At 35.9% G+C, this 27,507-nt stretch overlaps 1 protein-coding gene across 1 annotated transcript; it reads left to right on the top strand.

The window, feature by feature from the left end:
• The first annotated feature begins 21,916 nt into the window (after positions 1–21,916).
• On the top strand, positions 21,917–24,529 carry LOC121228960 (pentatricopeptide repeat-containing protein At1g71210, mitochondrial). The gene has a single exon (XM_041112007.1). The coding sequence runs from the start codon at positions 21,917–21,919 to the stop codon at positions 24,527–24,529; it is 2,613 nt and encodes an 870-aa protein (XP_040967941.1).
• The last annotated feature ends 2,978 nt before the right edge of the window (positions 24,530–27,507 follow it).

The raw sequence follows: 27,507 nt of genomic DNA, 5'->3' as shown, positions 1-27,507 counted from the left end.
GCTTGTAAAGCCATATTCTAGTAAGACTGAAACACTTTATTCTAATCAATATCAAATAGATGGAATTTAATAAGGTTTAAAAACTTTATTCTAAAAATAAAATAAAATAAGTGTAATTCTATATGGATTCTTCTTTTATTTTATTTTACCACTGTATTTTATTTAAATAAGAATTCGGGTCACTTAATTCTAACAATCTCCACCTTGATACAAATTCTCAATGAACAAGTTCTTTATCGCGAACTCTCAATGAACAAGTTCTCCACCTCTTCCATAAAACCCCTTTGTAAGGCCCAAAATTTGCCCGGCCCATTACAACACAAAAACAAAAAAAATAAATAATAATAACCCAATAAATATTATTTAACAGTCATCAGCCCATTTTACAGTCCAAAACCTAAAATTAAATACATAACTCAAGACCCAATTAAAATCCATTAGCTAAAACCCTAGCCCAAAATACCCGTGGCCCAAACAACCCAAAGCTAAAACAACTTCACCTAAACAGAAACCTAGGGTTTCCCTAGTAGCCACAACCCTCCAGCACGACCATTTCCACGCCTCCACGACAACGAGCCGTACGCCACAGCTGGCCCTGTACCTCCGCACTTGCAAAGAAACAAACAAACACAACAGTAAGGACAAGCAAAAACAAAGCAAAAAAAAACAGCAGCAAAGAAAAAGAACGAAAAATGAAATTCTTTGTATTTTTCTTTTTATTTTCGGCTATATAAAAGCCTTATTTTCATTGTAAGAGGGGGGAGATACTACATACTCATATTGAATAGAGAGTTCAAAAGCAATTTTTTTGGGAAGGTGATTTTCGATTTAAATCTCTGTGTATTTTTTTTTTCATTTTTTTGGGTTCATAGTTTTAATGTTTGAAAGCAAATAAAAAGAGAAGAAAGAAGTTCTTACCTGGAAAATATGCCATAAATCTCCTTTTTGCTTTGTTAGAATCGAAGCCAAGAAGAGATTTGAAGGCTGAAAGATCATTCCCCATGCTTGAATGTGTGGCTTAGTGTTTGAGGGGGGGGAGAGAATCGGCCAAATGAGGGGAAAGTATAGGGTATTAGGTTTTCTGCCTTAATTGTGGCTTGAAGAAATGACCAATTGCCATTCAATTTCCTGCCATTTTGAAATAAATTGAAACAGTGGTGTTTAAGGGTGGGGACCACGTGTTGACCTATGCCATGACTCAATTTGTGCATTTGTATGTCAAATGGGAAATTTCCACGATTAATCCCTCGCTTTTTGCACCAAATTTCAGCAGACCCCATTGGCATCCATGTGTTTTATTTTAATTTTTCCCCAAAAATTTGTACACTATTTCATTTTAGTTCGCTCCAAGGTGTTGCGTTTCGGGGGGTCTGGATTATTTTCATTTAGTCCCTGCACATTCGCACTTGTTACATGCTAACCTTTTTGTCATTTTGGCAGTTGTTTCCATTTATACTTTGTCCCTCTTGTTTTAATTCTCTTTTAATTGAGTCCCTCCTCTTTATTTATTCATTTTATGGCTTATTATCATTTTTTTTAAGATGCATTCAATATTTTTTTATCCTTGTTTACTTATTTTTCTTTATATATTTTAATGATTTGATTTCGTTTTTTTTACATACACTACTGTATGTACATATATACTTTATATTAAAGTTATTTTTCTTTATTTCATATATATATTAACCTTATATTATTTATACATATGGCTTCTTTTTGTAAGTTTATTCTTATATTTTATTATGTAGGTCAACGTAATATATCTCTTAAATTATTATCATACATATGTACATATTTATTGATACTCATTTTTAATTTTTATATATATTACTAAATCCATGTATTTTATACATGTAGTCCTCCTTACAATTAAACATGTTTTTTTTAAACTATTGTGTAATTTATAATAAAATTAATCTAGCCCTATGCATATTATCATTTCTATATAATTTTACATGTATTTTTTAAGAAAAATTATGTGTATATATATGTGTATATTAATATACTATTACTTGAATAGGTTTTCCTACTTACGACACTCTTTTTTTGCTACATGAGTTATGAAATATTTTCTTTATGCATGTATATTGAATAATTTTAGAAACCTCTTTTTTTGTAATTACAAAATTGTTATTTTCGGATGCTCCTTTGTATTAAATTACTTAGTGTTTTATATAGTCCCTTATTTAAACGTTTTGATATAAAGTCATGTATATACTTTTTAGACTAACTTAAAGCTTTTTATTAATCTAATGATTATTTTCAAAGCTATCTATATGTACATATGTTTTATGAACGTATTTTGTGTATTATGTTTTGCCATATGTCTTCATTATTTTTTTTATATTAGACATATTATTTAAATCGTCATGTAGTTTGTCAACTTTGAAATATATTTGTGTTTAAAAAATTTTACATGCAACTTGATTCAAATTTTCATTCTTTAATAACCATTTCAAAATTATATATATATCCCTATTTTTTATTCAAGCTTGTCAACCTATATATATCTCTAGCTTATTAATCTTATACCATTTTGATTTCTACATTTCATTTGCTTCACGCGTATCTTTTTTTTTAATGGCATGAATATATATAATCATTGCATGGTATTCGTCTTAGTGATTTGTTAATTGTTCTTCGTATGTGATTGAAATTTGGTTATGATTTTTAGATTAATTATATTTGATCGCTTATTTTCTTAGTCAATTAATATTCTCATTCATCAAGTATGGTATCTAATATGCACCTATTACCTCATATCATCGTTTTCAACCTTGTTTTCGAAATGTGGTTTTTTTATAAAGTTCAAATCTTTATGATTAATTTCGTCTCATTTCAAAAAATGCATTAATACATTTTAAGCTAGTTTTATAAGTATTCATTTAAAAATTCTTTAAAACGAAGACGAGATTCGATATTTGGCAATTTCCGGAATAGTGCCCTAACGTGTTGGGTTGCAATTTCGCGTTTGTTCAAAATAATCGAATATCCCTTCAAAATTTCACTCGTGCCTTTTAAAAATTCTTTAAAATGAAGGCAAAGTTTGATATTTGGCAATTCGCGGAATCGCGCCCTAACGTGTTGGGTTGCAATTTCTTGTTTGCTCAAAATAATCAAATATCCCTTTGAAATTTCACTCAGGTCTTTTAAAAATCCTTTAAAACGAAGGCAATACTCGGTGTTTGACAATTTGGGGATCATGCCCTATCGTGCTGGGTTGTGATTTCTCGTTTGTTCAAAATAATCGAATGTTCCTTTAAGTTTTCATTCATGTTTTTTTTAAGAAAACCCTTTAAAACAAATGCGATGTTCGATGTTTGGCAATTCGAGAATCGTGCCCTATCGTGCTGGGTTGCGCTTTTTCATTTGTTCAAAACGATCGAAGATCCCTTTAGAATTTCACTCATGTTTTCTAAAAACTCTTGAAAACGGAAGAAATGTTCGATGTTTGGCAATTCGGGGAATAGTGCCCTATCGTGCTGGGTTGCAATCCCCCGTTTGTTCAAAATAATCGAATGTCTCTTCGAAATTTCACTCGTATTTTCTAAGATAAGGCAACGATCAATGTTTGGAAATTCGAGGAATCGTGCCCTACTGTGCTGGGGTTCGGTTTCCGTTGGACTAAATAGTGAGCATCCTTTTGTGATTTTCAAATTAAAAATTTTTGGACGTCGAAACAAGAAGATTTTTAGTAACTGACTCGGGTTATTCAAATGTTATTAAAAAAAACCCCATTTCAAAAACATTTTTAATTTTAGACATAAGGACAGTATTTAATCGATTTGGTACCAATTTTGTGCATAGTGAGGGTGCTGATCCTTCCTCATGCGTAACCGACTCCCGAACCCGTTTTCTCATATTTTCGTAGACCAGAATCGTTGTTTTAGTAAACCAAAAATGTTTTATTAAAATAACCAAATTCTTAGGTGATCCGATCGCACCAAAACAAAAGGATCAGTGGCAACTCCATGTTATGTTTTCCAAAATCCGATCCCCCGTATTTTCATTAAACTTTAAAATATTAAAGACTGAAAAAGGGATGGTTTCGACAGCTTGGCGACTCCACTGGGGATTGAACTTGAGAGTCGAGCCATAAAAATCGATTATCTACTATCCTTTTGTTAAAAGACAAAAAATTTATTTTAAAAATCATCTATCTTTCGATTGCATTTGATTGTATGATTGTTTTGGTGCGGTTCTTGTAGAATAGTACTGCATTTCATTGCATGACCACTATGGTCACACCTTCTAAGTGGGAGTAAGAAACTACGCTTTCGTGAGGTTTTCACCTCCGCATGGGCTAGTGGATTGCTTCCAGGGTACATCCGTACCTATGATTTCGTGAGATTTTTGTCTTCGCATGATCATAGGGAAATGTATCCCCCCGAACCGAACTCGATCTATATGAGCCTATAATGGGTGAGGATTGAGGAATCTGCTGGTTCGGGTACCTTATCCCTAGAACCGAGCCACATATAGAGAGACCTAGGAACTTACCCTGGGTAGAGCCACTCCGAATCCCTAATGATCACCCGATTAGGTACTTTGTCGTTTGTTTATTTCTGTACTAACGTGTTTTGTTTTTGTTTGTTCATGACTGCATTGCATTACATCATCATAGAAAGGAGGTGTTGATTCGTATTCAATTGCTAAATAGAACAATTTGTCATAAGAAAATGAATTTCTTAATAACGCGAATTTACAATACGGTTGTCCGAATTCGGTCCAAGTGAACACGACAGAAGAAGGCAAACAGTTCGTGGAGGAAAACAAAACTTTACCTAAGAATTCAAGTTGATAAGGATTATCCAAAAGCTGTCGCGTCCCGACTTTCTTAAAGGAGCTAATCAACATTGCGAGGATAGTAATTCGTGGCCCGGATCAAGCAAAAGGAGCTAGTAGAGGCACGCGTTAGAAGCTTATGAGATTTGACTTTCAAAGGGGATCAGTGCCTTCACCTCGAATATGAAAGCAAGGCTGTATACGTAATCTATTTTTATGAAAAATGATTTGTTTTATAGAAAAATTGTCCTAGGGGAATTGAATTCAAAATCAAGATCTTCTTTTCCTTTCCATTCATCACATGCATTTGCATTGCATCGCATCATTTGCATTAAATTTCCCAAAAGGACCCTAATTAGGTAAAATTATTTCAGAACAGACAAAAGATATGGACCAAAGGTTGGAGAGAATGGAGCAAAGGCAAATACAGATGCAAGAGCAATTGATCAAAATTCAGCAAGATATGTGAGAAATGCTAGAGCGCCAAAGAAATATGATGGGCCAGTTAACCCAGTTGCTGGCCGGAGAATTTGAAAAAATGAATGGCCCAGTGGTCAATAGTGAGGATGATGAAGATATCGTCTATTCCCCAGGCTTTGCCCCAATAAGCGTCCTGACCCAGCCAAACATGCAAGGGGCACCCGTCATTATCGGACCCCAATATCAGACTGATGCCTCGATACTGTCGAACTTCTCGATGGGTTCAGGTTTTAACCCAGAAGATGATCAAGCCAAGCCAGTTGTTCCGGCAGAAACAAAAGAAAGGCGAGAGTGGACTTTAAAGGCCCCGAAGAAGAAGGAAAAGAAATCAAATAGTACGAGTAGGTATAACAAGGGTCGTTCAGAGCCGATTATAGCAAGCCGGCCAAGGTCAGTAACTACCAACCATCAGGCCTCCTCAAGGTAGGAACCCAATCGAAGACCGAACTCAGAAAAACCCCAATACACGCCTATTCCAATCACGTACAGAGAGTTGTACCACGTTCTGTTCGACGCACATGTTATATCCCCTTTTTACATGAAACCTATACTGCCCCCATACCCTAAATGGTACGATTCAAGCAGCCAATGTGAATACCATGCGGGAATCACGGGGCATTCCATTGAGAACTGTACCGCTTTTAAAAAGATTATCGAAAGACTGACCAAGTTGGGTATCATGAAATTTGATGGTCCCTCTAGAGCAGGAAATCTGTTATCCAACCTTTCTGTTAAAAAGGTGGACATTATGAGTTTCATGATTGATTGGGGCATGAGATTTAAGGGTGCATCGAGCTCGGGACTCTAATGCAAGGCCTGGTATTAAGAAACCCGAACATCAACAACGTATCAGAAGAGGGAACCCGGGAGTAGACTTTTCCAAGCTTCTGCCCTTACGTACTTCGGTTGTTTTAAACAATGGGACTGTGAAAAGAATCCTTGTATTTTTAGGACTAATCTAGAGTAATGTTCAAAACGCACTTGTTGTTTTAAGCCTAGAAGCAACAAGAATCCTTTTGTGAAATAGGCTTATATCCAAAATCTTTATTTCAATGAAATACATGTTTGAGTAAATATTCTTTTATTCTTTCCATTTTATACTGTACAAATGACTATTCTTAGATTCTTTCATTCATGATCATACCATACAAATAATCATTTATAGAATCATTTATTCTTTGAAATATGCCTTCGTACCTATAACAGGTCTCCAGACATCAATGACGGGAGCGACGCTGTCACTAACTTCGAGTCCCTTTTTTGATAAGATATGTGTCTAAAGGGATCTCGGGACCTTGAAGATGACAGAGATTGTGACTTATTTCCTGATTTGTTAAGGGCGGTAGAACAAGATGAAAAAATTGATCCTACTTTACGAAGGGTCAATGGACATTGTGAACAAGGGGCAAAGATTGAAACCTGAGTCACCACAGAGACAAAATGAATTGTCTTTGAGTTACTTCAAGAAATTCAAAGATATTTTCACATGATCATGCCGAGATATATTTGAGATATTAAGGTTTGTGGATGATACAAAATGTCTATACAGTGCCAGAAGGACACATGTTAAAGGCTCCATGGTAGCCACGCTAATCATGAGGTTTGTGTATTGTTGATTCACCATGGAAGGGGATTGCATTGGTTAAAGCCACATTCATTTCTTCACAGATTTTCTCTATATGAGGCAAGGATGTTATCAGGCCATTTTATCAATTCATCTTGGCATTCATTGATTACTTCACGAAAGGGGTGAAAGTCGCTTCATATGTCAATATTACAAGATCAATAGTCATAAAAAAAGGGGTTGCTCAGAAGTAATGTCAAAAAGGATCATTTTCAAATACAACTGCACAATGTCAAAAGTTTGCAATTTGTTCAAAGATCAGACACTATATCACAGTGCAATAAAGGCATCCAAAAAGAAAGACGAAGGTTCAAAAATAGAAAAGAAAAAAGAAAATCAAATAATAGAACAAAAGTCATAGTGAAAAATGATCGAGTCTTGTAAATATTGGCATAAAGAAGTTATCATTTACCCTCTATATTTTTCGAACGTCGGCTAGAACCTTCGCCGGGGCAATACATTGTTCGTCTGCTTAATGGGATAGAAACGATTTTGAAAGCAAGATTTCTTTTGGCCAAGTCTTAGCTGAAGTTGGATTAGGCAAAATAGATCTAACCCCGATATGAGCAGTTGAATTTGAAGAAAGGAGTTTGAAAGCCATATGACATGGCCCAATGTACCAGAAATGAATGATGCAAGCTTACATCGGAAAAGTTCTTCCTAGAGGATTCCATGAGGGGGACCTCGCATTGAAAAGTTTCTTTTTACACAAAAGGACTTTCAAGGAAAGTGAAAGGCCACAGCAAAAACCCTCAAATGATACTTTGAGATCTTCAAAAAAAAAAGAAGAAGAAGAAAAAGAAGAAAAGAAAAGAAAAGAAAGAAATAAAGAAGAAAAAGAAAAAGAAGAAAAGAAAAGAAAATGATAGGCCAAGGCAAAAACCCGCAAAGGGCGCCTTGAGACCAAAGGGGATTTTGAGTTGAAAACCTGAAAATGGCAGCTCAAATTTGAATCAAGGTGGGGTACACAACAGTCTTGCTATGCCTGAATTAACAATGAAGAAGTATGCTACGTCTCGGGGCATCGACAAAGTACCTCGGATCCCCTACACGCATATTGAGCTCAGAAAGGTCCTCAAGAAGTTGGTACAGAGAAGCTCAAGCTACGATATCTGGGGCACCTAGTTTCCATTTTGCTCATTTTGAATTTGTTATCTTTGATTACCTTATTCTTCCTTCTTTTTGCATCATTATCTTTGATTAACTTATTCATGTTGAGTTAATTGCCTTTTGTTACATTTGTAATTTTTGATTAATCTATTTCGAGCTACCCTCCCAATTTCTCTCTTTTCCATTATTTTGATCCTTTTCAAGCATTTTGCATTGAAATAACAATTAATGGACTAATAATACCTTCGCAAAAGGGGTTCTGCATATTACTCTAGAAGCTTCTAAATAGTACAAGAACCTGAAACGGGACTGTTGTTCAGAACTCACCAAACCTAAGAGATGGAAATGTTTGAGAAAGAGGAGTCTAAATTGTGTCTATCTCTTCAGATTTTTTATCAAAGGTATTGGTTTAACGAAGAGGCAAGATATTTCGTCGATGATACAACCTCGACAAATGACGAGCAATGTCAACCCAAGTGTAAAAGGGGGTCATTCTCGGGGAAAAATGATACTCTACATTCATGCAAATATCGAGCATATACAATGGGTCATTACGCCCAGGGAATGGTGTAACAGATCAAATTGATATACCCTGAGTTGAGGTGGGTCGGATAAGCAAAAAACTCCATTAAGTTTGAGTAGGGAAAGCTTGTCGAGCGGATGAGATTGTTTCTTCGAGTTTTCTATTAAGAATGCCAGCTAAACAAGACGACAGAATAATACGTCAACGATAAAACCTCGGTGAACGACGAGTAATATCAAATCAAGCATTAAAAATGACATTTTGCATTCATACAAACGTCATTCATACATGTCTACCTAGGAGCATTTGGCTTGTTCGAATCATGGCATCCTAATTATTAGACATGAACTTATACGCATTATACAGGTTAAGTCCTTCAAGGGACAATGAAGATTGATGTGCCTTAATCCCCTAAACAGTAGGGTAAAGCATAGCAGATCTGACCTTCCTTGAAGCAGATAATAGATTTGGCGTCTCTGTAGCGGCGGAGAGCAGATCGAAGATAGCAGATTTGGCGTCTCTGTAGTGGCGAAGAGCAGATCGAAGATAACAGATTTGGTGTCTCTGTAGCGGAGGAGAGCAGATCAAAGATAGCAGATTTGGCGTCTCTGTAGTGGCAGAGAGCAGATCGAATATAGCAGATTTGGTGTCTCTGTAGCGGCGGAGAGCAGATCGAAGATAACAGATTTGGCATCTCTGTAGCGGCGGAGAGCAGATCGAAGATAGCAGATTTGGCATCTCTGTATCAGGCGGGGAGTAGATCGAAGTTAACAGATTTGGCGTCCCCGTAGCGGCGGAGAGCAGATCGAAGATAGCAGATTTGGCATCTCTGAAGCGGCGGAGAGCAGATCAAAGATAACAGATTTGGCATCTCTGTAGCAGCAAAGAGCAGATTGAAGATAGCAGATTTGGCGTCTTTGTAGCGGCGAAGAGCAGATCGAATATAGCAGATTTGGCATCTCTGTATCAGGCGGGGAGCAGATCGAAGATAACAGATTTGGCGTCTCTGTAACGGCGGAGAGTAGATCAAAGATAGCAGATTTGGCATCTCTGTAGCGGCAGAGAGCAGATCGAAGATAACAGATTTGTCGTCTCTGTAGCGGCGGAGAGCAGATCGAAGATAGCAGCTTTGGCATCTCTGTAGCGGCGGAGAGCAGATCGAAGATAGCAGATTTGGCATCTCTGTATCAGGTGGGGAGCAAATCGAAGATAACAGATTTGGCATCTCTGTAGCGGCGGAGAGCATATCGAAGATAGCAGATTTGGCGTCTCTGTAGTGGCGGAGAGCAGATCGAAGATAACAGATTTGGTGTCTTTGTAGTGACGGAGAGCAGATCGAAGATAGCAGATTTGGCGTCTCTGTAGCGGCAAAGAGTAGATCGAAGATAGCAGATTTGTCGTCTCTGTAGCGGCGGAGAGCAGATTGAAGATAGCAGATTTGGCGTCTCTGTATTGGCAGGGGTGGATCGAAGACATAGTTGATTTGGCGTTCACGTGTTTACGTTGAAGCAAATCTAGGAAGATTTAGCGTCTCTGTATTGGCAGAGAGCAGATCGAAGATGACAGATTTGGCATCTCTGTATTGGCAGAGAGTAGATCAAAAATAACAGATTGGTGTTCCCGAGTTTTCAAGGAGCAAGTTGAATATAGCCAATTTGACACTCCTGAAGACATCAGAATACCTTTGGGGAAGATGAGGATCAAGATTTTGAGACTTAGCCAGACCGGGCAAATTTGGTCCTTTTTATAGTCTTTACTCCATTCTCGTTACACGACAATGAGCAAAGAAGGGCAGCTGTAAGGCCCAAAATTTGCCCGGCCCATTACAACACAAAAACAAAAAAATAAATAATAAAAACCCAATAAATATTATTTAACAGTTCATCAGCCCATTTTACAGTCCAAAACCTAAAATTAAATACATAACTCAAGACCCAATTAAAATCCATTAGCTAAAACCCTAGCCCAAAATACCCGTGGCCCAAACAGCCCAAAGCTAAAACAACTTCAGCTAAATAGAAACCTAGGGTTTCCCTAGTAGCCGCAACCCTCCAGCACGGCCATGTCCACGCCTCCACGACAACGAGCCGTACGCCACAGCTGGCCCTGTACCTCTGCAACTGCAAAGAAACAGACAAACACAACAGCAAGGACAAGCAAAAACAAAGCAAAAAAAAACAGCAGCAAAGAAAAAGAACGAAAAATGAAATTCTTTGTATTTTTCTTTTTATTTTCGGCTATATAAAAGCCTTACTTTCATTGTAAGATGGGGGGAGATACTACATACTCATATTGAATAGAGAGTTCAAAAGCAATTTTTTTGGGAAGGTGATTTTCAATTTAAATCTCTGTGTATTTTTTTTTGTTTTTCATTCTTTTGGGTTCATAGTTTTAATGTTTGAAAGCAAATAAAAAGAGAAGAAAGAAGTTCTTACCGGGAAAATATGCCATAAATCTCCTTTTTGCTTTGTTTGAATCGAAGTCAAGAAGAGATTTGAAGGCTGAAAGATCATTCCTCATGCTTAAATGTGTGGCTTAGTGTTTGAGGGGGGAGAGAATCGGCCAAATGAGGGGAAAGTATGGGGTATTAGGTTTTCTGCCTTAATTGTGGCTTGAAGAAATGGCCAATTGCCATTCAATTTCCTGCCATTTTGAAATAAATTGAAACAGTGGTGTTTAAGGGTGGGGACCACGTGTTGACCTATGCCATGACTCAATTTGTGCATTTGTATGTCAAATGGGAAATTTCCACGATTAATCCCTCGCTTTTTGCACCAAATTTCAGCAGACCCCATTGGCATCCATGTGTTTTATTTTAATTTTTCCCCAAAAATTTGTACACTATTTCATTTTAGTTCGCTCCAAGGTGTTGCGTTTCGGGGGGTCTGGATTATTTTCATTTAGTCCCTGCATATTCGCACTTGTTACATGCTAACCTTTTTATCATTTTGGCAGTTGTTTCCATTTATACTTTGTCCCTCTTGTTTTAATTCTCTTTTAATTGAGTCCCTCCTCTTTATTTATTCATTTTATGGCTTATTATCATTTTTTTTAAGATGCATTCAATATTTTTTTATCCTTGTTTACTTATTTTTCTTTATATATTTTAATGATTTGATTTCGTTTTTTTTACATACACTACTGTATGTACATATATACTTTATATTAAAGTTATTTTTCTTTATTTCATATATATATTAACCTTATATTATTTATACATATGGCTTCTTTTTGTAAGTTTATTCTTATATTTTATTATGTAGGTCAACGTAATATATCTCTTAAATTATTATCATACATATGTACATATTTATTGATACTCATTTTTAATTTTTATATATATTACTAAATCCATGTATTTTATACATGTAGTCCTCCTTACAATTAAACATGTTTTTTTTAAACTATTGTGTAATTTATAATAAATTAATCTAGCCCTATGCATATTATCATTTCTATATAATTTTACATGTATTTTTTAAGAAAAATTATGTGTATATATATGTGAATATTAATATACTATTACTTGAATAGGTTTTCCTACTTACGACACTCTTTTTTTGCTACATGAGTTATGAAATATTTTCTTTATGCATGTATATTGAATAATTTTAGAAACCTCTTTTTTTGTAATTACAAAATTGTTATTTTCGGATGCCCCTTTGTATTAAATTACTTAGTGTTTTATATAGTCCCTTATTTAAACGTTTTGATATAAAGTCATGTATATACTTTTTAGACTAACTTAAAGCTTTTTATTAATCTAATGATTATTTTCAAAGCTATCTATATGTACATATGTTTTATGAACGTATTTTGTGTATTATGTTTTGCCATATGTCTTCATTATTATTTTTTATATTAGACATATTATTTAAATCGTCATGTAGTTTGTCAACCTTGAAATATATTTGTGTTTAAAAAATTTTACATGCAACTTGATTCAAATTTTCATTCTTTAATATCCATTTCAAAATTATATATATATCCCTATTTTTTATTCAAGCTTGTCAACCTATATATATCTCTAGCTTATTAATCTTATACCATTTTGATTTCTACATTTCATTTGCTTCACGCGTATCTTTTTTTTTTAATGGCATGAATATATATAATCATTGCATGGTATTCGTCTTAGTGATTTGTTAATTGTTCTTCGTATGTGATTGAGATTTGGTTATGATTTTTAGATTAATTATATTTAATCGCTTATTTTCTTAGTCAATTAATATTCTCATTCATCAAGTATGGTATCTAATATGCACCTATTACCTCATATCATCGTTTTCAACCTTGTTTTCGAAATGTGGTTTTTTTATAAAGTTCAAATCTTTATGATTAATTTCGTCTCATTTCAAAAAATGCATTAATACATTTTAAGCTAGTTTTATAAGTATTCATTTAAAAATTCTTTAAAACGAAGACGAGATTCGATATTTGGCAATTTCCGGAATAGTGCCCTAACGTGTTGGGTTGCAATTTCGCGTTTGTTCAAAATAATCGAATATCCCTTCAAAATTTCACTCGTGCCTTTTAAAAATTCTTTAAAATGAAGGAAAAGTTTGATATTTGGCAATTCGCGGAATCGCGCCCTAATGTGTTGGGTTGCAATTTCTCGTTTGCTCAAAATAATCAAATATCCCTTTGAAATTTCACTCAGGTCTTCTAAAAATCCTTTAAAATGAAGGCAATACTCGGTGTTTGACAATTTTGGAATCATGCCCTATCGTGCTGGGTTGTGATTTCTCGTTTGTTCAAAATAATCGAACGTTCCTTTAAGTTTTCATTCATGTTTTTTTTAAGAAAACCCTTTAAAACAAATGCGATGTTCGATGTTTGGCAATTCGAGAATCGTGCCCTATCGTGCTGGGTTGCGCTTTTTCATTTGTTCAAAACGATCGAAGATCCCTTTAGAATTTCACTCATGTTTTCTAAAAACTCTTGAAAACTGAAGAAATGTTCGATGTTTGGCAATTCGGGGAATAGTGCCCTATCGTGCTGGGTTGCAATCCCCCGTTTGTTCAAAATAATCGAATGTCTCTTCGAAATTTCACTTGTATTTTCTAAGATGAGGCAATGATCAATGTTTGGAAATTCATGGAATCGTGCCCTATTGTGCTGGGTTTCGGTTTTCCGTTGGACTAAATAGTGAGCATCCTTTTGTGATTTTCAAATTAAAAATTTTCGGACGTCGAAACAAGAAGATTTTTAGTAACTGACTTGGGTTATTCAAATGTTATTAAAAAAAACCCCATTTCAAAAATATTATTAATTTTAGACATAAGGACAGTATTTAATCGATTTGGTACCAATTTTGGGCGTAGTGAGGGTGCTGATCCTTCCCATGCGTAACCGACTCCCGAACCCGTTTTCTCATATTTTCGTAGACCAGAATCGTTGTTTTAGTAAACCAAAAATGTTTTATTAAAATAACCAAATTCTTAGGTGATCCGATCGCACCAAAACAAAAGGATCGGTGGCGGCTCCATGTTATGTTTTCCAAAAGTCGATCCCCCGTATTTTCATTAAACTTTAAAATATTAAAGATTGAAAAAGGGATGGTTTCGACACCCTTAAGGGTTTAACTTCAACAATGAACACCAACCAAGTCTAAGCGATGTTCAAACTTGGTTATAGGAAGTGACTTAGTCATCATATCTGCAGGATTTTCATGAGTACTAATTTTGCTCACAAGAATATCACCACGAGCAATAATATCACGAACAAAATAATACCAAACATCAATGTGTTTTGTTCTCTCATGAAACATTTGATTTTTTGTAAGAAAGATGGCACTCTGACTATCACAAAATACTGTGCTGATTTGAAGGTCTTCATTGAGTTCACTAAAAAGTCCCTTCAACCAAATAGCTTCTTTACAAGCCTCAATAATCGCCATGTACTCAACTTCAGTGGTAGACAAAGCGACTGTAGTTTGCAAAGTGGCTTTCCAACTGATTGCACAACCTCCGATTGTAAAGACATAACTTGTGAGAGATCTTCTTTTATCAAGGTCTCAGCAAAATCAACATCAACATACCCAATGACTCTATCTCTAGTTCTTCCAAACTGTAAGCAAACATCAGTAGTACCTCGTAAGTATCTTAAAATCCACTGAACTGCTTTCCAGTGTTCTTTACCGGGATTCGCCATGTATCTGCTAACTTCACTGACTGCATATGATAAATCTGGATGTGAACAAAGCATAGCATACATGAGAGATCCCACTGCACTAAAGTATGGAACATGTGACATGTACTCAATCTCATCATCTGATTGTAGAGACAAAACCGAAGAAAGTCTAAAATGGGTTGCTAAAGGAGTACTAATAGGCTTAGCACTCTGCATATTGAACCTGCAAAGAACTTTCTCAATGTACCCCTTCTGACTTAGGTACAATTTACTTGATTTTCTATCTCTGAGAATATCCATACCAAGTATCTTCTTTGCTGGTCCTAAATCTTTCATCTCAAGTTCTTCACTTAGTTGGGCTTTGACCTTTCTTATCTCTCCTTTATCTTTTGCTGCTATCAACATGTCATCAACATAAAGAAGTAGATACACAAAAGAACCATCACTGTTTTTCTTAAAGTAAATACAATTGTCAAAACTACTTCTTTTGAAATCATGATAAGTTATAAAGGAATCAAACCTCTTGTACCACTGTCTTGGTGACTGTTTCAAACTGTAAAGGGACTTTTTCAGCAAGCAAACAATGTCCTTTTTTTCTGAGACTGTAAAACCCTCTGGTTGTTGCATGTAAATATCCTCCTCAAGTTCTCCATACAAAAATGTGGTTTTTACATCTAACTGCTCAAGCTTCAAATCATGCATGGCCACAATACCAAGCAAAGCTCGAATCAAATTATGCTTAACAACTGGGGAGAACACATCTGTAAAGTCCACTCCTGGAATTTGACTGTAACCCTTTGCAACAAGCCTTACTTTATATCTGGGTTCTTCAACTCCTAGAGTCCCTTCTTTCTTTTTAAACACCCATTTACAACGAGCAACCTTTTCACCTTTACGAAGTTTCACAAGATCCCATGTTCTATTTTTGTGGAGTGATTCCATCTCCTCTTACATAGCAAACATCCAATTTTCTGTGTCTTCACAGCTAACTGCCTCAGAATAATTAGATGGTTCTTGATTCGCATCTATATCTTCAGCCACATTTAAAGCATAAGCAACTAGATCAGCCTTGGCATACTTCTTTGGAGGTTTAATTTCTCTTCTAGTTTTGTTTTTGGTGATAGAGTATTGTAGTGAAGAAGCAACACTATTATCAATTTTTGTACTGGCTTGAGGAGTTGACCCTATATTAATCTGATGCTCCACCTGCTTCTGATTTTCTTTATTGGAAGAGTCTTTAAGAGATAAGTTAGGTAGCATAGTAGTTTCATCAAAAACAACATCTCTTCTAATCACAAGTTTTCTACTTTCAAGACACCATAACTTATACCCTTTTACACCAGCTTTATAACTAAGAAAAATGCATTTAATAGATCTCGGTTCCAATTTTCCATTATCAACATGAGCATATGCAGAACACCAAAAAATCTTTAAATCAGAATAATTAGCAGGATTACCAAACCATACCTCTTGTGGAGTATTTTTCTCAATGATAACGGATAGAGATCGGTTGATCAAAAAACATGCAGTAGAGGCTGCTTCTGCCCAAAACGACTTTGGTAAGTTGGCATTTGACAACATACCTTGAACCTTCTCCATGACCGTTCTGTTCATTTGTTCTGCAACGCCATTTTGCTGTGGAGTATGGTGAACTGTCAAGTGTCTCACGATCCCTTCTAACTTGCATAATCTATTAAACTCATCAGAACAGAACTCTAAGCCATTGTCTGTACGGAGGTATTTTATTTGTTTTCTCGTCTGTTTTTCAATCATAATTTTCTAAGACTTAAATGCAGAAAACACATCGCTTTTCTGCTTTAAGAAGAACGCCCAAACTTTTCTGAAAAAATCATCAATAAAGGTTAGCATATAATTAACTCCACCTCTCGAAGGCACTTTGGATGGCCCCCACAGATCAGAATGAATATACTCCAACGTTCCCTTCGTGTTATGGATTTCTCTGGTGAATCGAACTATCTTTTGCTTCCCAAAAACACAGTGCTCACAAAAATTCAGTTTGCAAATTCCTTGCCCATCAAAAAGTCCTCTTTTGCTCAATTTTGCCATACCATTCTCACTCATATGCCCTAGGCACATATGCCAAAATTTACTAATATCATCATCTGACAAGGAAGAGGAAACGACAGCTGCATCACCAGTAACAGTAGAACCCTGCAAAACATATAACTTGACAATCTTTCTCTGTCCTTCCATCACAACAAGGGAACCTTTGGAAATATTTAAAACCCCACTTTTAACTGTGTATATGTACCCTTTTAAATCAAGAGTACTCAACGAAATTAAATTTCTTTTCAATTATGGAACATGTCGCACATCACTAAGTGTTCTGACAACTCCATCAAACATCTTAACTTTAATTGTTCCAACACCTGCGATTTTACACGAAGCATTATTTCCCATCAAAATGATACCTTTAGACACTGTTTCGTAAGTTGTAAACCAATCCCAATTAGGACTCATGTGGAATGTGCAGCCTGAATCATGTATCTATTCCTCGCTTACTTTAGAATCATTGACAGAAGTGACTAAAAGTTCACCATCGCTGTAGTCTTCTACAACATCAATTTCACCGAAATTTTCTGGTTGTTTTCCCTTTTGATTCGCAGCCTCCCTTTTAATCTTGTTCTGTAGCTTATAACACTCATATTTAATGTGTCCTTTATTCTCGCAGAAGTTACAAGTTTTACCTCTGTTTGAAGACTTCGATCTACCTTTAGATTTACCACGAGGATTCTGTTCCTGTGTCTTTCCATGATCATCATCAGCATTCCGATCTTGTCTCCCACGAACAATGAGACCCTCATCAACTGTGAGAGACTCGCGGCTATATAAAATCGTATCTCTAAAGGTTGAATAAGACGAAGGCAACGAACAAAGTAAAATCAACCCTAGATCTTCCTTATCATAGTAAACCTCCATGACCTCCAAGCTTGAGAGAATTTCTTTAAACACTGTTAAGTGTTCGTGTACAGACGCACCTTCCTCCAAACGATGAGCATAAAGATGTTGCTTCATATGCAACTTGCTTGTTAGAGTTTTCGACATACATATTTGTTCTAGCCTCTTCCATAATGCAGCGACGGTCTTCTTTTTCATCACATCTTGCAAAATTTCATTGGACAAATGCAGATGTAATTGTGTTAACGCCTTTCGATTCTTACACTTCTTCTCTTCATCTGTTAATGTCGAAGGCATCTTATCTATCCCTAACAGGGCATCCTCTAGAGCCATCTGCTCAAGAACTGCTTGCATCTTAATCTGTCACAATGCAAATCTGGTGTTGCGATCCAATAGCGAAAATTCATACTTCAAAGACTCCATTACTGTGATCGAGATGAACAACCTGGAAGCTTTGATACCAATTTGTGAAAATAAAATAAAATAAAAATAAAATAAAGAACACACAGATTTTTACGTGGAAACCATTTCGGGAAAAAAAATCACGGGCAGAGGAGAAGAAAATTCACTATGTCGAATTCGAATAATTACAAGAGGAATAGACTATGTCTAGTTATAGGCTTGTAAAGCCATATTCTAGTAAGACTGAAATACTTTATTCTAATCAATATCAAATAGATGGAATTTAATAAGGTTTAAAAAACCTTATTCTAAAAATAAAATAAAAGAAGTGTAATTCTATATGGATTCTTCTTTTATTTTATTTTACCACTATATTTTATTTAAATAAGGATTCGGGTCACTTAATTCTAACATGGACAAAAATGGACATGCATAAAAAAATTAGAAAGAGAAACCCTAAGGGCATTTTGGTCATTAGGTAATTAAAAGAATAAAAAGGGAAAATCAAACCAAAAATGTGTCCATCTTTCTCATTGCCTGCCGAAAATTGCTAAACACCATAGCTAGGGCTTTGTTCAACATCTCCAAGCTTAATAGTAAGTGTTCCCTAGCCCCGTTTTTAATTTTCTTTGTATTTTTTAAGTCCCGGTAACATGATCTACCCATTTCTAGCTATATTTTTAGCTATGGTTCATGTATGACAATTTACCCATACATGACATGCTTGTAATTTGATGATTTATGGAGGAATATGAATGTTTGATGCATGGTGAACATCTTTTATTAGGTGATTTTTAGTGAAAACACCTAAATGAAGGACTTGTTTGTAAAAGTGAAAAAGTGAGTAATAATAATGTGAAATAAAAGAATATATGGGCTGATATGAGCATAGAAAAGGTTCGTCCAAGCTTGAGTAATCAAGAAAATGCATGCATTTCATTTTACGAGCCTAAGGGCTAAATCGTAAATATGTGAAAGTTTAGGGGTCAAAATATAAATTTGTAAAAGTACGATTTATGGACCCATTTGAATAATGTGAATAATAAATAAGTAAAAATAGACATTATAGATCAAGAAAAACGTGAATCGGGACTTGATCAAGGAAAGAATAAAGTATACAACGACTAGGCTCGATTACCACCGTTTTGTACCGAGGTAAGTACATATGCAAATAATGTGGTATGGTAGTATGTTTTAAATGCTTTAATATAATGTGATAAATGCTTTTTTGTAATTATGAATTATATGCTTATTGATTGTTATGAAAGCATGAATGTTATTATGGTCGTGATTTACGACGTTACGAGCAAGTACGATGGAGATACTATATGCAAGTAAGAAAAAAATTCTGTTTAAACCTTAGGAATAGTTTAGGATACAAGTGATATGTCACTAGGACTAAAGAGTCCGAATTGGTAGAGTGGTCCGGGTTCGTGAGATATGTGGCATCTGAGCTCGTTGAGAGGTCCAAGTTCATTATGGATGTAAGCATCCGAGCTCGTTGAGAGGTCCGAGTTCATTAGGGATGTGTTACATGTTATGTGGTAGCTTCGGCTACATTTGTATATGAGGCACTTATGTGCAAGGTTTCCGTGTATCCAATAGTATTCCGAATGTTCAACAGGTATTGTAAAGAATATAATGAGAGTCCCGAGAAGGACATATGAAAGAGGTATGGTTATGGATACTTACGATGAGTACAGGTATGTATGCTAGACCTATGAGTACTGCTTTAAGAAAGATCGGTTTACGATGAGCAAGTATATATATGTGCATATAAAGAGTAAGCAAAGAGGTTTGAATGAAAGAATAATCTTTATATATATTATCATGTTTTTGCATGTTAATTGTTTACCACTATTGCATATTATTTGCATGTGGACTTACTAAGCTTTAATGTTTACTCCCCTTTCTTTTTCCATCCTTTGTAGTTCCGCCAAGCTAGCTCGGGGATCGGAAGCTGTCGGAGTACTCAATCACACTATCAAAAGACTATTGGGTATAGTGAAATCATTATTTTGAGTATGGCATGTATAGGAAACTTGGTCATTTTGTGATATGTGTCGTGCTATTCGGCCAATTTCTGAAGGCCTATGATAATGATGATTCATTTTGTAATGGCCATTTGATTTGGCTCATACTTGATCATTTGGGTTGTAATCTAATTACCCATGTATGCATGTGCTAGTGTTTTGATGGTAGGACATGTTATTGCTTGGTAAGTGCATGATAATGATAATGATGTGATGTGTGGTTGATTGATGAATGTATGGTAAAGTATAAATCTGGTGCTAAAGGATAAGGGATGACCTAATATCTTAAAAGGACTATGTGCATGAATACACAAATTGAAGTTATGGTAACAAGTTTAATAATGAATGAAATTGGTGTGGAATACCTCTAAATGGTGTATAAAATGAGTGTGCAATAAAATGACATTATGAAGATGTGAGAGTGCCATGATGTGGAATGTTGAGTGCGCGAATATGTCATGTTGCATATATAGTGTGTTTGAATGTATAAGTGATTGAGGGTGACCATTGGCTTGGAAAATAGCCTCCAAAAAGGTCTAAACGAGTAGGCACACGGGCATGTGTCTAGGCCGTGTGTGACACACGGTCTGCCCCATGGGCATGTTGAATGGCCATGTGTCCCCTGCACCGAAAATTTCTAAGTCAGTATGCATAGTAGTAAACACACAGGCAGAGACACGGTCGTGTGTCTCAGCCGTGTGGAGGACACGACCTAGCGCACGGATGTGTGCCTTAGCCGTGTGCCCCTAAATGAATGATAATGTCATAAACAGAATGCTCATGTTTTTGGACACGGGCGTGTTTAGACCGTGTGAGGGACACAGGCCAAGGACACAGCCGTGTGAAAACCCCTGTAGGTTCGAAGTGAAAAATAAATTCTAAAAATTCCAGACGGATAAGGGACACGAGCGTGTCCCAAAGCACACTGGCGTGTGCATTGCCTCCACACAGGCGTGTGAGGCTTAAACCTAGAAACTTTCTTAGAATTTTCTTAAGTTCTCGGTTTAGTTTCGGGTTACCTCTAATTTATGTTTTGGACCTCGTAGGTCCATGATAAGGACAAAATAATTTTGTTTGGTCGATTTTAATTTGGAATAAAATTTTATGACCCGTATTTTTCGAAAATACCCTGTTTATGTTCTGTAATGCCTCGTACCTTGTCCCAGTCTCGGGTATGGGTAAAAGGTGTTACATGTATTATCCATATAGGGGATCCTCTAGTTGAGAAGATCCATCGACTTGAGACGAAGAGAAAGGTTTATCTATTTTATTTAATTATTCAGTTAAACCAATGATTCGTTATTGGAGCAGATAGCAACATGCGTATTTTTTATTTTCCAATGGTTTTACATCTTTCATGAATGAAAATTTTTTGATGTAGTGAGAAATAGCACTGGTTGTTCGCTGTTCAAGAATTCTTGTTTAGGCAGTTCATACCATCCATACATAGTGTTTTATTTTAAGATTTCAATTCTTCCATGTTTCAGCAATAGCATATTGTTTCATAGAGCTAAAGTCCAAAATATAGAAGAGATAGGTGTTTCCACAACTCTACCACCTAGTCAACTCCGTTCCATTTAATCCCTATTTTAATAAATTATTGATAATTCAAATTTAGTATATTAAAATATATTATTATTTATGAAATATCTATAATTTCAATTAATTATACTAAAATAAAACAATTTGATTGAGAGTGAGAATTTACTCCATTCCATCCTACACTAGGATTAGGATATTTAAGATTTATCCCTTGTAATATTATCGTACAAATCTACAACTCAATAGTTAGACTTCAAACCTTAACTTAGTTGTCTCCTTTCAGCTTATGGGAGTTGGGGGTGGGGGATTGGATTCAGAGATTAAAAGAGACGAATCCATTCCCTGTGAGTGAAGAAAGAAATGATAATGATAAAGCTTTTAGGTTCAATTAAGCATGTAGCTAAATCCGCTCCGTTGAAAAATCGTAATGGTAATTCATATTCCTACTCTTGTTTGTTTCTCCCACCATCTCCCACCAACTCTTCATCGGTGCGTCTCAGCGCCAAGGATGTGGTGGCATCCTTAAAAGACTGGTTCAAGGGCCCAAACACACCTCTACTCGACCGCATCTTCACCATCCTCAGCTACCAGGACGATGCTTTTTCCAGGCATGCCGCTGACCTTGCTCTCTCCCACCTCAACCTCAATCTCTCCGAGACCTTTGTCCTCCAGGTCCTCTCTTACGGCCGCTCCTCCTCCCAAGATGTTCTCTCCTGCCTCAAGTTCTTCGACTGGGTGGGCCGCCAGCCGGGATTCAACCACACCCGAGCCACCTTCTTTGCCCTCTTCAAGATTCTCTCCAAGGCCAAGTTCATGCCCTTGATGCTTGACTTATTGCAGGATTTTATGGAGCATAGGCGCATTGACAATGTCAGATTTCATGACACGTTGGTTTGGGGTTACGCCCTTGCTGGGAAACCTGAGATGGCACTCCAGCTGTTCGGCAGAATGCGATTTCAGGGTCTTGACTTGGATACCTTCGCCTACCATGTGCTTTTGAATGCTCTTGTAGAGGAGAGTTGCTTTGACGCCGCTGACATGATTGCTAAGCAGATCTCAATGAGGGGTCTTGAGAATGACATCACCCACTCCATCCTGGTCAAGTGCTGGTGCAAGCAGAACAAGTTCAAGGAGGCGGAGGCCTATTTGCGTCGTTTGGCGGAGAGCTGGAAGCCTGTTGATGGGCATTCCGTGAGTATTATGGTGAATGCGCTTTGCAAGGGCAACAGATTCAAGCATGCGGCTACCTTGTTGGAGGAGTTTACGGAGCTTAATGTGCCAATGGAACATGCTTATGGGATCTGGCTTCAAAACGTTGTTCAAAGTGGGAGGTTAAACTGGTCCTTGGACTTTATCAATAGTAGGAAGCTATTATACAGGAATGTTCCCCGCCTGTTTCAGTACAATGTTTTGGTGTTGAAACTATTAAGCGAGTACCGACTGAATGATGTTTATGAATTGTTAATTGAAATGGAGAAAGATGGGATTTCGCCTGATAAGGTCACCATGAATGCCATTTTGTGTTTATTTTGCAAGGTTGGGATAGTGGATGTTGCCATTGAGTTGTATAACTCCAGGTCAGAGCTCAGACTCTCTCTTAATAGCACAACCTATAGTTCTTTGATCAATGATTTATGTTGGAATGGAGTTATCGATGAAGCTTATCGTGTGTTAAGAAATTCGATTCGTGAAGGTTACTTCCCCAGTAAAAACACCTTCACGCATGTTGCGGTTGCCTTGTGCAGAGAGGCAAAATTTGACATGATAAAGGAACTGGTAATTTTCTCTCTTGAGCGAAAAGTTAAGCCCTGCTATGCCATATGTGACCCATTTATTGTGGCTTTGTGTAAAGCAAATAGGATTGAAGATGCGTATTTATTACATGGTGAAGTTTGTAGAATAAATAAAGATATTGCACGTGAAACTTATTTTCACTTGATTCATAGTTTTTGCCGGTCGAATAGAGGAGATATTGCTGCGACTCTTTTATTTGAAATGCAGGAGAAGGGTCATAAACCAACTAGAACATTGTTTAGATCTGTTATCTGTTCCTTGTGTGATATGGAAAGTCCAGAAAACCAGTTCTTTAAAATGTTGGAGATGCAGTTATCTCATTTTGAGCCAGAAGCTCGTATTTTTAACTTTTTCATCTCCGGAGCTGGTTATGCCAAAAAGCCTGAACTAGCTAGAGAAGTCTTTGAGATGATGCAAAGAAGTGGGATTAAGCCTGGTCTGAGGTCCGACATTGTTATGTTGGTTAGTTACCTACAGAATAACAGAATTTCTGATGCTCTAAACTTCTTTAACGACATACGTCAGAGAAGAAAGATAGGGAGAAAACTATATAGTTCCATGATAGTTGGTCTTTGTAAAGCTGATCAGGCGGACTATGCACTGAGTTTCATGAAGGAAATGAAGAGTAATAATGTATATCCAAGCATGGAAAGCTATGAGCTTCTTATAAAGCTGCTGTGTTCGAAGAAAAGCTACTGGTTGGCCGTAAAATTGGTTAACGAGTTGGAGAATTCAAGGGGCTATATTACACCTTTTATCGGTAATGTACTTTTGTTACATTCTTTAAAGACAAAACAGTTGTACGAGGCTTGGGTTCAATTCAAGGAAGGGGAAGATGAAACATCAGATGTTTCGATGCTTGGGCGAGTAATTGGAATATTTTCTGGTTGTATCAAAGCAGGCATAGATATTGAGAGGGCAGAGGAAATTATTGCAAAATGCTTCCCACTCGATATCTACACATACAATACATTGTTGAAGAAAGTAAGTAAAAGCACAGTGGAGGAAGCTTTTGAGGTGTATGATTGGATATGCGAAAAGGGTTATGAGCCAAATAGATGGACTTATGACATCATAATACATGGTCTTCTGAAGAAAGGTATGAGAGTTGAAGCTCAAAGATGGTTGAAAGAAATGTTTGAGAAAGGTTTTGATTTAACAGACCGAACCAAAATGTTAATCTAACTGGTAACAGTTTTTTTTTTTTTTTTCAACTTTGTAGAGAAATGAATATATCCGAAGTTATTTGATTGACTATATGTAGTTTAAATTAATTTGGATAGTGGTGCGGTGCATGGGTTCATCCAATGCATTAAGTAATAAAGTTTTCTCAACATATCTTAACACTTATGCTTTGTTTAGTTTGGTTTTTAGTGTAACAAAATGGAAAAAAATATTTATTATGTATTATAATAGTTAGGCATAAAATAAAGAATAATTAATATAAATTTAAACTTGTAATTAGAAAAATGAGTAATAAGTAAAATAAGACCTTTTTCAAATTAAGTAAAAAAATCTTTTTTGTTAATATAAATTATGAAAGTGGATATATATTTTCAATTGAATTAATTTATTATTAACTTGTATATTAAAACATGTATAAAAAGTAGTATTTCTTATTCAGAAAGAGAAAACTATATTCATAATTTTATACCTACATTAAAAATGTTGTTAATTAACCTAATATTTAGACATTTACATGATAATAGATTTTAAACATTGAATGCAATATTGCATTAATGACTATAAATGGCGTTAAAAATTAATATATAGTGAAGCTGAAATTATTTACTTTGTATAACCAATAAAAGTATAGAGATATTATTTTCCTTCATCTTTAATATCTAACTTCGAAACTTTGATATAAGATTATTGAAGTCTGTTATCATATAAAGTAACTTACATATATTTATTATAATGTAATAATGTGTCATGTTACAAAAATGTGAAAATTATATATTTACATAAGTAATTTAATTGACAATAATGTAAAATTATTACAATTAACTTAAAATTTATTTTAATTTTTTGATATGTTAGAATTAAATGACCTGAATCCTTATTTAAATAAAATACTGTGGTAAAATAAAAAAGTAAAATCATATAAAACTACACTTTTTTTATTTTATTTTAGAATAAAGTTTTTTAAACCTTATTAAACTCCATCTATTTAATATTGATTAGAATAAGGTGTTTCAATCTTACTCCACTCCTATTAGAATATGGTTTTACAATCCTATAAATAGACATAGTCTATTACTCTGGTAATTATTTGAGTTCGACATAGTGAATTTTCTTCTCCTCTGCTCGTGGTTTTTTCCGAAAGGGTTTTCACGTAAAAATTTGTATGTTCTTTATTTTATTTCTCTTTTCTTTGCGATATATTGTCATTACCGACATTTTATTTTTCATAAATTGGTATCAGAGTTTTCGGGTTATTCATCTCGATCACGATAATGGCATATTTGAAGTATGAAATTTCGCTGTTGGATCGCAACACCGGATTTGCGTTGTGGCAGATAAAGATGTAGGCAGTTCTTGCATAGATGGACTTAGAGGAAGCCCTACTAGGGGTAGATAAGATGCCTTCGACATTGACGGAGGAAGAGAAGAAGCGCAAGGATCGAAAGGCGTTAACACAGTTACATCTGCATTTGTCTAACGAAATTTTGCAGGATGTGATGAAGGAGAAGATCGCTGCTGGATTATGGAAGAGGCTGGAACAATTATGTATGTCGAAAACTCTAACCAGTAAGCTGCATACGAAGCAGCGTCTTTATGCTCATTGTTTTGGAGGAAGGTGCATCTGTGCACGAACACTTAACAATGTTTAAAGAAATTCTCTCAAACTTGGAGGCCATGGAGGTTCAGTATAATAAGGAAGATCTAGGGTTGATTCTACTTTGTTCGTTGCCCCCATCTTATTCAACCTTTAGAGACATGATTTTATATAGCCGCGAGTCTCCATAGTTGATAAGGTTTATGATTTTTTGACCTCGTATGATAAGATAAAGCATCTTGTGGTTAAAACCAACTCTCAAGGTGAGGGTCTCATTGTTCGTGGGAGATAAGATCGGAATGCTGATGATGATCGTGGAAGGACATATGAACGGAATCCTCGTGGTAAATCTTAGGGAAGATCGAAGTCTTCAAACAGAGGTAAAATTTGTAACTTCTGCAAGAAGAAAAGGCACATTAAATCTGAGTGCTATAAGCTACAGAATAAGATCAAAAGGGAAGCTGTAAATCAAAAGGGAAAACAACCAGAAAATTTCGGTAAAGCTGATGTTGTCGAAGACTACAGCGATGGTGAACTTCTAGTCACTTCTGTCAACAATTCTAAAGTGAGCGATGAGTGGATCCTTGATTAGGGTTGCATGTAACACCCCAAACCAGACCCAGACGTTATGACCGGATCCGACATGCCACATCGAAGCGTTCAAAATATTTTATATTGTTGATCCAGAAAAACTTACTTAGTGTTTTAAAAGATAATTTCATTATAGGTTAAAGTGAATGGAAGCTGTGCACCAGGTAGGAAACCGAAAAAGAGGTGGTGAGTCCATCGGACTGCTTAAGTACCAAGCTCCCTTCGGATCCAATCCTAGACATGCATACCGCCATTGCCACACCTTAACGTCATGGATATTTCTAGGAAACCGATTTGATTAAGTCATTTTTAGGAAAAGTGATTAATTTTGGAAAATACTTTCATTGCGGAAGCTTTGCTTGTTGTCGTGTTATTTTGAAATCAATTGTTGTTTTTTGAAAACGCGCCCTAAAGCTATCCAATTTCAACAGTTAAAATAAGTAATACCTATCTTAGTAATAAATATTAAAACCATCAAAAATAATTAAGCGACCTTATTACATTTAAAAACCCAAAACTTCAAACGTAAATAAAAGGATGTCCAGTTCACCAGAAGAAAATCAAACTTTCAGAACAGGTGGCCACTCCGAATTCCCTCACAGCTCCAAGCCCACTATGGTTGGGGATTTCCTGCGTGGATGAAAATAAAAGGGGTGAATTTGGGGAAACTCAGTGTGTAAGAAAAACCCATTCAAAGCCCAATTCAGCTCAAGCCTATTGGGCCTAAGCCCATTCAGGTAACAGTGGTACTGGACCAGAGCCCTTTTCAGATTACAATAAACTGGGCCTTAGC

Source organism: Gossypium hirsutum, chromosome A05 (genome assembly GCF_007990345.1).
Source record: "Gossypium hirsutum isolate 1008001.06 chromosome A05, Gossypium_hirsutum_v2.1, whole genome shotgun sequence".
NCBI lineage: Eukaryota > Viridiplantae > Streptophyta > Magnoliopsida > Malvales > Malvaceae > Gossypium > Gossypium hirsutum.
Note: the sequence above shows the minus strand (reverse complement) of the source record. Positions and strands in the feature narration are given on the sequence as shown.

What these genes read in the sequence shown, in the direction of transcription:
- LOC121228960 (XM_041112007.1), top strand. Translation starts at nt 21,917, where the DNA reads ATGATAAAGCTTTTAGGTTCAATTAAGCATGTAGCTAAATCCGCTCCG.